This window comes from Nycticebus coucang, chromosome 10 (genome assembly GCF_027406575.1).
Source record: "Nycticebus coucang isolate mNycCou1 chromosome 10, mNycCou1.pri, whole genome shotgun sequence".
In the NCBI taxonomy this organism is placed as follows: Eukaryota; Metazoa; Chordata; class Mammalia; order Primates; family Lorisidae; genus Nycticebus; species Nycticebus coucang.
The window spans coordinates 63,935,575-63,947,876 of record NC_069789.1 but is presented as its reverse complement, the minus strand read 5'-3'; the positions used below and the strand labels follow the sequence as shown (position 1 = coordinate 63,947,876).

Sequence of the window (12,302 nt, the reverse complement as noted above, 5' to 3'; positions counted from 1 at the left end):
CCCTTGCAATAACTCTGTAATTCCTGTTTTGAAAGCATTATTATAGGGTTCTTATAATTAAGTAAATTAATCTTTAGATATTTACAAATTTATTTATATTACTCTTCTATTGGCTGCTATGAACTACAGAGTCAAATATGCATCCCACTTTGTGAAAAGGGGAATAACCCTACCACTTAAACTCTGGGTAATAACATTTTAATAAGATTATAGTATGATTATTATTTTTATTACGATTATTACCATTATAGCTAATTTATGGAGTTCTTAGTGTGTGCAATAACTACACTTAGCATCTTGTGTACATCACCTGATTTGTACAATACCATTTAGCTAGGTCCCTGTCTTATCCATGACGTTTAGAAAGGTCTGATGGTGTGTCTAAGGTCTCACACCCAGGCAGTAGACAAGTGACGTCTGGAACCCAACGGCTCGAGAGATGGAGGTCTTGTTTTTGCTCAGGCTGGTCTCGAACTCCTGAACTCAAGCAATCTACCCACCTAGGCCTCCCAGCGTGCTAGGATTACAGGTGTGAGCTACCACTTTTATTTTTAAAGGCATATAGGTATTATGATAACTATACCAACTTAATTTATTGATAAATTTATACTAGTTTTTCGCCAGTAAGCATTTTCCTAACTGATAAACTTAACTAAGAAAATGTTGAGAAAGTATTGCTGTGAAAAAGAAAAGAAGTTCACTTTTATAAGAGACAACTCTTGCTTTTCATTTTTCTACCTTCATCAATAGCACCAAGAATATCCTAAGACACAGAGCATTAATTTTTTGAAGCAGGATCTGCTGTAACTGTAGTGGAAACGACGTTCTGATTCCATTTCTAGCCTCGCAGGATATTTGTAAAAGATTTGGGGCAAAACTGTTAAGCTGTCTGAGAGCACTTTTGCATAGGAAATGGGTTTTACTGCTAAAATTGTTGTATTGCTGCATTTTGAATGCCCTAATGGTAAATGATACTGGTTGCCAAAAATAGTCAGATAGGTAGTTTGTTCATTGGCCATCTTAACAAATAAAATATCAGTGTTGCCTACTAATTCAATTTCTGCATCGCCTTGACAACCTTTGTTTCTTTAGCAACCCGTGCTGAATCTGTTTCAGAATCTCTTAGAAGAGAAAATTATTAATTATTTTGGGAGAGAGACTTTTTTGTTGCTGTTGTTTTTTAAGTTGTAATGAATATTGTAACGAAGTGTTGTATGGATAGTTTAAAAACATCTTCTTTGAAAGGAACATCTTTTAAAAGGCTTAGGGTAGTTACTTGAATTAAGGAAGTAAGATGCTATTGCACAGACTTTGAACAACTTTTTCGACTTCCTGCAAAGAGGACTCTACAGTTTTTTGGAGAAGTTAGTAAAACCGAATCTGACATCACCACTTAGCAGTTCATGCAGCTAACAAGTGGTTTGTTCTTAGGGTAACAGAGGAGGAAATTGCTCCTTGTCTGATAAGACAACAGTGAAGAGTATGCATTTATTTTTTAATTTTTGATTCAGTTTTACAGAGAAAAACTTTTGCAGAGATAACCATTATTTTGCCTTTCAGAAGGACGCATGCTGTTTCTTAGGGATACGGCTCATTTCCAGATATGACCATGTATTTGTGGCTTAAACTTCTGGCATTTGGCTTTGCCTTTCTGGACCTGGGAGTATTTGGTGACGGTAAGTACAAGGATGTTAATATTTCCTTCATTTTTTTTTTTTTTCTCTTTTGGAGGAAGATTGGTTTGAAATAGACATAAGAGTAAGTTCAATGTGTTGGTGACTGGAAGTAAGAAGCCGTCTGTGAGATAGTCAAGGTTGTTGTGGTTCAGGGAGACACAGCTCATTATGCGACAGCATACATTGTTTCTGTTTAAAAAGACTTAAATGATTGAGAGAAAAATCGCAAGTTAAAAGGCAGACATTGTTTAGCTGTATCTTTATTTATATCTGTTCAAGAATATAAAAGCAACATTGTTACTTCATCCCCAAAGTGATATGAATATACACACTTAACAAAAGTCGGAGGAATTTTTTTAATGTCAAAATAGGAAGTTTTTATTCTTTTAAGAAAAACTGCACTATTGAAAGTCATAAGATGGCTTTGGTTTCACGTAAGCCACTCCCTCTTTTTAGACCAGAAGTTTGCTTCCTCAAATTTTGAGTGCCATTAAAATGTTGTCTTGAATATTTAGGTATATGATCACCCAAAAATATACTGAGGTATTTAACAAATTAATTTTCTACGTGTACTTATCACAGAATGTATTTTAAATCAAGTTCTAATTGCTTGCTTGCAATATTAGTGAATTTTTGCTTTGGAAATTCTTGAGGGCCACCACCCTTCCTGGGTGATGGGTAAATACTATAGCTTTTAAGTGACAAAAATATTTAAACTCTTAAGGATCATGCAAATGCTGTGTTCTGTAGGGAAATGTAATTAATTGGACTTTGGGTACTTAAGTTTGAAATCTTTGTACACTTAGGGTCTATTCAATGGATAATTTTTGAATAGTGTCCGTTTAGATTCTGAGTATATCTTGCTAGGTTACGAATTGTAACTAATAAGTTGATATATAGTATTCCTCTTTATGATATGGTATATAAAAGTTATTTTTATTATTAAAAGGATATTAAAAATAATTTTTGTAGAGATTCCAAAAACATAAAAACAACTATTTTTAAAAGTACTGCTTATTGAAATTCCTTTGAAATCTTTTTTTTTTTTTTAACTTATTGACTTTTTAACCACTCTCCTTTCCTCTGAAAAGCAGAACAGTACTTAACCTACTGAGCATGTTACATTGTCAATTTATATTTTTGGTAACCTAGGATAGTGGAAAGAACAATAGCATAAGAATTTTTGTTGTGTCATTTCCATTGTTTTCTTGTTGAAAAGATAAATTTTAAAGATCTATACAGGTGCAACATGTCTTGGTACAAATAAGGTTGCCCAGTTATCTCTATAAAGACTTACATCATAATCAAAATTAAAAATTTTAATTAAAATTAAAAATGAGACAAATGTAATTTTAATATGGCAATATATATTTGTGTGTTTTATTCTAAATTAGCATATTTTCATTAAAACCTCATACTCAGGATATATTGAAAAGCATTCCTAAGTGAGCATAAGTATTACTGAAATATTTTGTAGGCCACAGTGAAAATCATCATAGAAATTTAAACTTGATCTATTAAAGGATTTTTACCATAAGAAACATCTTCGAATTCATTATCTAAATAAGAGTATAATAGGACCTAGAATACATTAAATCAATTTTGTTAAGTAATTTATACTGTAAGTAAATGGACAGATATACATAGATTTATTTTGAGACAAATGAAATGTATCTTCAATTGCTCACATAAATAACAAGAGCAAATACTTTTATAGAAGGCATTGATAGTCTTTATGAAATGTATACTTATTTGTGGAGAAACATATGTAGACATAATAATTTGCATCTGCAAATATTATTTAAGTTCCAAATGCTATTTTGTCATTCAGTGTGTAATTTGGAAAGTGCTCAGTGCTTTACATTATATATCTTTCTTTATTAGCAACACATGAGTTAAATTCTATGTTTTGTTTTAATGTCTTAAAATTAGTTTAGTATCTATAGGAAATATAGACTTTGGGGCAGAAAATTGATTGTATATTCTAAAGGTATGAAGAAATGGAGCCAAATGCTGAGACATATCAATCTGTGCACAATTCAGATATTTTATTAAATCTCTGAAATGCACGTGTAGACAAGGCCAAACTTAAGTTTTCCCAAGGCAACAACAACTCTGGGGTCAGTTTTACACAACAGTTTCCCATCTCCTTGCTCTGTGGCTCTTTGTATGACAACCAGAACCAAACCTTTTAAAAAATTTCTAAATAATTCTAGGGGCAATGATGGTTTTGAAAATGGAAGTCGGAACGAGTGTCCCCTAGTTCTAACAGAGGTATAATGCCAGGCAAGCCTGCCCCTCCAGAGCAGAACAGTTAAGAGCATATGAGTTGTGCTATATGAGTATGCAGTGAGTTCCGTTATGAGTCACAACAGTGAAGACTCATTTCCTGCACATAATTCTTCATTTTTCCATCTACATTCAAAAAAATACTGCATGTTACAAACATGTACCATGCCTTGCACACCACAGGTGTTTATTGCAAAGTAGTGATTGGATTCGATAAGCTATTCTAAGCCCTAGATATAAAGATGTGGGGATGTACTACCTATCGTTTGATTTAATAAAATATTTTCTACTGAAAACCTGCCCATGACCTTCTCAATGCTAGAGTTTGAAGTGCCTTTTGCTAGAGGAAGTAAGGTGAGGTGAAGGGCCTATCTTTCCTTTTCCTCTTTTTCTCGCTGTCACGAAGCACGGGGCAGAGTGGTTATGTGAGCTCCGTTGTTTTCTCTGTTCCGGTCTATTTGATATCCTTTCACCAGTGACAACTAACTAGTGGAGGAACACAGATGTTTCAACATTGTTTGTATACCTAGATAAATAGATACATATACATATTAGTTATGCATCTGTCCATTATAGATGCTAGTTATTATCTATCTGTGTCTATATTTCTATCCATCTGTCTGCTAGTTCTCTTTATTTGTCTGCCTTTTAATTATTGGGTTTTTATGGGCTTCAGTCTTTGGCTAGTTATTCTTGTTTTCTCCACTTGGATTACTTAGTGCCTACTGTGTGCTGGTGATTCTGATTCTTCATCTCTACACCCATTTCTCAGAAGCACAGAACTTACCACCTTTTCTAAATCCAAACCTTTAAATTGCTCCCTAAGTCCTGAAATTTTTGTTTTTAACAATACAACCTTCTTCTTCTTCTACAACCCTTTTCTTCTCCTAAATTTCTATTGTCATCATCTTAGTTCATGGTTTTGTTATTTTTCATCTGTAAAATTGTAATAGTTTTCAGGCGGCGCCTGTGGCTCAGTGGGTAGGGCACTGGCCCCATATACTGAGGTTGGCAAGTTTGAACCCAGCCCTGGCCAAACTGCAACAAAAAAATAGCAAGGTGTTCTGGCGGCCACCTGTAGTCCCAGCTACTTGGGAGGCTCAGGCAAAAGAATTGCTTAAGCCTAGGAATTGGAGGTTGCTGTGAGCTATGAGACCAAGGCACGCTACCGAATGTGATAAAGTGAGACTCTGTCTCTTTAAAAAAAGAAAAAAATTGCAACAGTTTTATAATCAGTCTGGTCTCATTCATTATATATATGCAACTTAAAACATAAAATAAAAAATAATAATCTTCTTGCGAGAGCAAATGCATCCACTGACAAGCTGGGATCTAGGCCTGGATCTGAGCAGGGACCTTTCTTTTCTTTTTCTCTTATGTTTGATTAAAAGAGAATAACCAGGAGGTAGTTTCAACACCCCATTCCTCTATACTTTCTTAATGCCTTTAAGGCTCTGGCCAATTTCTATCTCAGCTCTGACACTCTCTTTTGTGATTCTTGCCACAAAATAGCCCCAGTGAAGTTGTTATACTTTTCTATGACCTTTGCTTGGCATTTTTTATGTGCCATTTCAGTTTGTTACTGTTGTTGTCATGATAATGATGATGACGATGTTGATGTACGAATCGGTGGATTAGCTGCCCCAGTAGCCTGCGTGGGAGCAGAAACCATGTCTGAAACTTTCTTGTATCTCCTGCACCTGATTTCTTATCAGGCACTGAAAGAAAATGAAATTTTTAAATTATAAAACTGCACTTATATGATGAAGGAGAAGAGGAGGAGAAAATTTCAGAAAGGAAAGCCAAACTGAGGGAGAATATGCAACCAAAAAGTTCACCAGGGGCAAAATGGAAGGGAGAAGGTAGTAGAACAATTTGGTGAAGATTCAATAACTTAATTTGGGTTCTAGATGTTTCCAGGCTTGGTCCTCTTTTTGGTTACTTTCTTCTTTCATTCCCTTGTCTCACCTCTTATCTGGAAAGGTCCTACTGACTTCTTAAAAATCCATAAGAGAGATGAGAGAGAATGTTGTCTCTACATTTTCCTTGACCAGCTCTTTGGAAAATCTTACTAATATCACGGGGTGGAGGGAGGGGAGGGCAGAGGTGGGTGTCTGTTTTATTCTTCAAATACAATTGCCCGTAGGAAGAAAAGTAAGGAATGGGAAGGGAAATTTCCATCTAGCTGGAGGAATAACAAAGAAAATCCAGTCTCGTCCTTGCAGTGCTGGTTTGAGTACTGATGCTAGTGTTGTGGGGAGTCGCTGGCTGGGGCAGATGGAATATGGCCCAGCCTAGACATTACACTGCACGCACACAGATATCCTGAAAATCTAACGTTTTGAGTGTAAAGGGCTGGGAATCACTTCTTAGAACATAGTGTGAAGACGAATATCAATCTGACTATGTAGAGGCAGGGATTTGTAGCCAGGTTGACTCATTTCGATGGTAAAGACACAGTGTTCATGAAGATAAGGTTGTATGTTCAGACCATGCATCTGTGAGAGAGCTTGGTGCAAAGAAAGAAATTTTTCATCACCACAGAACGTTGACTTTTTTCCAGGCATCTTATAATTTTCCAAGATTTACACAAGGGAAGCTTGGAATAGAAATTTAACTTAATCTCAATTTTTAAACTTAATTTTTGTTTACTCTAAGTATCTTTGTCGGTACTAGACACCCTACTCCTTATCAGTTGCCTGTTACCAAAAGATTAGTGCTATGACTTTTGCATTCATAGAACTCTTCGGGGAATGGAAAAGGAAAAAATAAATTATCATGTGCTATTCATTTAGTAATATAATGTGATGTCTATTTCTATGTAATACGTAAATATATAAAAATAAAGATTATAGTAATCATTGAATTTTGTGTGCATGGCCTTAGCCACTATTTAGATTAGAAAATAACGAATTATTGCTTAAGATCTTTATGTTAATCTGAATTCTTATCCATATGTCAATGTGCTGCTTCAATTTCAGTCTGTAAAAGAGTGTAGGGAATGAGTATTGCATTCAGGGAATTGCATAAAGAATCACCACAAAAAATAATGAAAGAAACTAAAAACTTTTCTACATTTTTATCCAGAACGCACATAAATATACATGAAGTCAATGTTAGTGAAATAAACAAGCATCTTTTCTGTTATTTATAGTTCCTTCAATTGATTCACTTCTGAAATGATAATCAGAAAAATTATTGATTTTATTAGATTCTTTACTAAAGACCCAAGATTAAATAAACATTAACATATTCTTTGGTCTTTAGCCATATACTATTTCAAAATTATACATTTATTTCCTGCTGAAATGAGACAGATATCTGAAAGAGAAGGGCTATCTTTCTAAAACTTCAATTTCTCCTCTATATTTCATGCATTATAATCAAGTAATTATGACACAGTAATTAATACTCAAGCCACTATTCATATATTTTAAAAAATAACTTTCCATCAAAATTTGGGGAAAATCAGCAACCTTTCAAAATTGATCTGCCAGTGCTGGAGTAGAAGGCCAGACCTGAGGCTAATTCAGCACCACACACATGTTTTAGGCCATGAACAGCTGGTTAAGTGAACCTAATGAGAATCATTGATAGGCAAGAAGAAATTCTCTGCATTTTAAATGTAGAAAATGTGTCCTGTTATTCAAGAAAATGGAGAAGCCTAGGTACGTAGAAATGATGCTAAGAAATGATACCAAAAGGACAACATGAAGACCATAAAGTGTGGCCACTATATTTTAAATATTTCTACTTGCAAAAAACGACAGTAATTTGTTTACAGATAAAAAATTAAGTACAATCAGAAAGGCAGAAGCCATTCCAAGTTGGAGAATATCATGGCATTTGGAGTAAGAAAAACGTTTAGAGCCTAACTCTATGAATTTCATGATGTTGAGCTATCATATTTTATCTTTATGGCGCAGTATCCTCATCCATAAAGTGCTATCAGCGTTGAAAGTGATATTTGTGAAAATGCTTAGAAAACTACAAGACGTTCTGCAAAGTCGTATTTTTTGTGTGTGTGATCTAATGAAACCACAGCATATAGCTCTTTAGCATGAAGCATGATTCCAAATTACATCTCATCCTTGGAGAGACTGAAGAGCTGAAGAAATAGTTTAAGGTCATGTCATAGGGAAACAAACCCTGATAGATCTTTCCATCATTTTAACTTAGAATCCCTTATTTCAGGAATTTTCAGGCTATTCTGGACTACATTCTATTTTTTGGTTTGTTTTGTGTGTGTATGGGTTGTTTTTATTTGTTTGTTTTTAGCAGGCTGGGGCTGGGTTCAAATGCACCAGCCCTGGTGCATGTGGCCTGCGCCCTACCCACTGAGATACAGCCATTGCCTGGACTGCATTCTAAACGGTTTATAAATCCATTGCCTCCTTTAACTCTTTGGTAGAGATTCTTACCATTTCTTATAACAACAGCTAAAAGGCCTGGCTCCCTTCAGTGTCTGCTGCATACCTGCCATTACCAGGATAGTTCTTGTAAAATGCAAAACTCACCTTTGTACATGGCTCTTTTAATGTCCCCCTATTGTGCAGAGAACACTCTGCCCCCTTGATTTTGATACCAAGGATGTTTTGGCTCAACTCTTATGAAAATAAACACTTGATTAGAATATACCAACATTTATGAGTTTTCATTGGAGACAAATTTTGTAGAAAAAAAATCCATTATGTAAATTTTATTCCCTGAGTATTTTATAAATAGCAGTCAATTTTTATTTTTTATTTTACTGAATTAATAATATTCAACAGTATCACTTTCATTTAATATTTGCAATAACTATTTGATTTATGAATCAAATTTACCTGCATCAAATTTTACTGATCATAGCTTGTGCCTCTGGGAAATATCCTTTGTGGAAATCATTTTTTCTAAGTGTAATTTTTCTTGTCAAACAATACAGAACTAAATTTTCAAAAGCATTGTAATTCTTCTTTTTGTCCAGAAACATTTCCTCTGTGTAGTTACTGGCAGTTAGTAGTAATTTTCTTTGACATTTTCAATGCTATGTAAAATGTGATTTATGAAATTTAATTTATGTAATATAATTTTCACTTTTGTCAGACTTTGGGCAGTAGTAGCCATTCTCAAATGAATGTTTTGTTGAAATTTCAATTGGTAATAATCATTTTGAGGTTTAGAGCTCTTTCATCTAGAGTCATTTTGAGATTTTAAGACAGTTTTAATTATTTGTTAGGTAGCCAACGGGAATTTCAGAAACACTACCAGGACTGATTTGTGGTCTAAAGTGATCGTATTTGAATTCTCATTCCTTTGTGTGATATTCTTCTAATTAACCTCCATACTTTGTGCCAACTTTTTATCCATTAATGGAGCAAAAGTAAAGAGAAGAATCAAGATGACAAATTTAAAACGTTCTCAGAGTAAAAGGGTGAGTGGGGAAAGTGTCTAATGATTCTCCTTTGGTCTGTGACAGCAGTCAGTGTTGCACACACAATTCTAATGGAATTCCTTCAAACCTCCGGCTTTATCTATAACCACGTTGTGATCTATACTATAGACTCTTGTTGTAACTTTCATTTTCCTAAGAATGTAATATGTTCCTGTCTCCTAACTGTTGACCATGCTGTTTGCTTTTTTCCCACATCCCCCCACATCTTTTTTCCCACTGGGAAAATTATAATTGCACTTCAAAATTTAGTCCATAGATCACATCTTCTGGGAAGCCCTCTGTTTGTCCCCTGCTCTTCCACACCTTTCACCCTGAATGGTGGCTCTTTTGCTGTGATGATACTGTGTTGTGATGGATGATGTTGTGAATAACCCTGTTGGCACTCTCTTTCCTTGGCTTCCACAGTAGCTGGTAAGGTCAGTAGGTTACCACTGAGTCTCTGTTGGTTTACCAGTGCCCCCAGGTGCTCAGTGATAGTCTGCTGGATGAATGGATGGCAACCCTACCCTCTGTTAGAAAAGCACTTAGTGATTCTGTCCTTTTGTTGTCATTTACGTGAATTATTAATGGGAATTTTTTTTTATATGGAAAATATCAGGAAATAGGAGAGAGAAGAAATTGCTTAGTGTCCTTGCTAACATTTTAGATTTTTTTCCTCCCCCTTTTGATCATATGCTGTGTATAAAATTGTATATTCTGATTTCTTTCTAAGTAAATCATGACTTAGAATCATGGCCATTGGAGAAATACAGAAATGAGTAAAATAGGCATGCAAAAATCTCACAGATTCTTACTATGCAAGCCCTAAAAACGTTCTTTACTTGATCAGGCCTAATAAATCTATTCAGTTATTTATAATTTATTAATTCATCTGATGAACAACTACTTGTGTGAGTGTTCTCCCTGAACTCCTGGCTGGGCATCCCATTTTCAATGCCCATCTTCATGAAGTCTATAATCTCTCTGTGGCAGCGGCTGCTTGGCAGTGGCTTTTAAATCTTCCAAAATCTCCATCAGCATTCCAGCATTTCCTCCCCAAAGTAATAATATACTTTGCCCCAGATAATTATTGAGTTGTCGATCTTTTTTAAATTATAAATTTAAAGATCACTATTTTAATAACTCTGTATGATATACTAAATAAAAATTCTATTCTCACAAGACTACCTCCAGGACAGATTTTCTCTGCAGACTTTTCAATTATAGACATTTTGGAACTGCCACTAAGTTGTATAGATTATTATTATTAGTTATTTAAAAAAAATAAAGGTGATAACTGCAAAGAGTGCTTAGACAATAATTTTAATTTCTTTTGTGATGTGTTCTGGATATAAGATATTTATTTGTAGAGGAAAAGTTAAAACATACACAAATACATACTACACAAACAAAACCTTAGTTCTTTTATTGGTGGTCTTCAGAGTGATTTTCCAAGGTCATCATCTACTAACAAATGGGGGTTGGAAGGAGTTGAAATGGGGGTTGGAAGGAGTTGAGGGCTGGAGTTCCTGGGTCTGATTCTAGACCTGTTACTTTTCCACTGGTTAATCAATCTTCTCGGTCGGTAGGTAGTTGAAGACATGACTAGATGATGGTGGGCAAATCACAGCAGGACTTCAAGGAAGATGATAGTTTCTCAGGTGTTGCTGTGGGAACTATGCATGTCAGCTCATTTACTATGTAGATGAACCATTATGAACTGAGCCTCTTGCTTATCTTTAGCAAGGTCTAATTCACTTAAGGTCATCTGTCTTTTATAAAAGGCAAAAAGACTTCTTTGATCCATTAATGTGTCTTTCCTATGAATGCTGATGCCACACACGTAACACAGACGTGATGTGTTACAATCATCTTGAAAAGGAGTTTAATGAAGGACAGGACTAAGTCTGTCTTGGGGTGAGTGAGATGATGGAAAGAATGGATTTTCCCCCACCTAATTTGTTTTTGATATTACATAAAGTGAAAGCCATTAAATAATTCACCAAAGTATCTAGATTTTTTGTTTTTGATGTGGAAGGGAAGTAATTTGACCTTTGTTAAGCACTTTGATCATGGAAAACACATGAGGTTTTCATTTTATTCCAGGAAGTATAGACACCAGATAATCTTTTCATAGTCATCCAAGAAGCATTTTAAATGAATCAAGTAAATCTTTCTTACACTTTTTTTTTTTTTTTTTATTCCTGAGACAAGTTAGCTGTAACTTCAGGGTAAAAAAAAGTTTATGGTCTAGTTAATATGATAAATGCAGATTTTTCAATCAGATCATTTAGGTCAAATATTCTATTTTGACTTTGTAGACTTATATTCCCTGTTGGCTAAATAAGATTTTAGCTTATGCCTAATGGACTCTATTTCTCCTTTTCAATGATCCATGTTTTTATTTTCTGAATTTACTTATTGATACCTTAGGTATGATTAAGGTAAACATGGGCTAAGAAAAAATAGGTGAAACAGAAGCTATTAGTTGAAATTGTGAGTATGAGAGGAAACAAGATACGACAGAAAAAGGCAAGGAAAGGATGAAAGTAACTTAAAAGGGATGGTGCTAGAAATGTTGATTCAACAAGCTGTCCTTTTATATATTTATTTATTTATTTATTTTTATTTCTTTTGGAGACAGAGTCTCAAGCTGTTGCCCTAAGAAGAGTGCTGTGGCATCAAAGCTCACAGCAACCTCTAGCTCTTGGGCTTAAGAGATTCTCTTGCCTCTGTCTCCCAAGTAGCTGGGATTACAGGTGCCCGCCATAACACCCAGCTATTTTTTGGTTGTAGTTGTCATTGTTGTTTGGCAGCCCTGGGCTGGATTCGAACCCAGCCAGATTGGGCCAGCTCTGGTGTATGTGTGGTGTATGTGGCTGGTGCCTTAGCCGCTTGAGCTACAGGTGCTGGCCCAAGCTGTC

The 12,302-nt window shown here is 35.0% G+C and overlaps 1 protein-coding gene across 4 annotated transcripts in view; it reads left to right on the top strand.

Annotated features, from left to right (window-relative positions):
* The first annotated feature begins 1,375 nt into the window (after positions 1-1,375).
* The window catches only part of PTPRC (protein tyrosine phosphatase receptor type C), a 118,245-nt gene continuing 107,318 nt past the window's right edge, over positions 1,376-12,302 (top strand). For all 4 annotated transcript variants that reach the window (XM_053606766.1, XM_053606764.1, XM_053606765.1 and 1 more), the window contains exons 1-2: positions 1,376-1,480; positions 1,561-1,676. In XM_053606766.1, the coding sequence (XP_053462741.1) occupies positions 1,604-1,676 (73 nt within the window). In that variant the 5' untranslated portion in view covers positions 1,376-1,480; positions 1,561-1,603. The remainder of the gene's footprint in view (positions 1,481-1,560; positions 1,677-12,302) is intronic.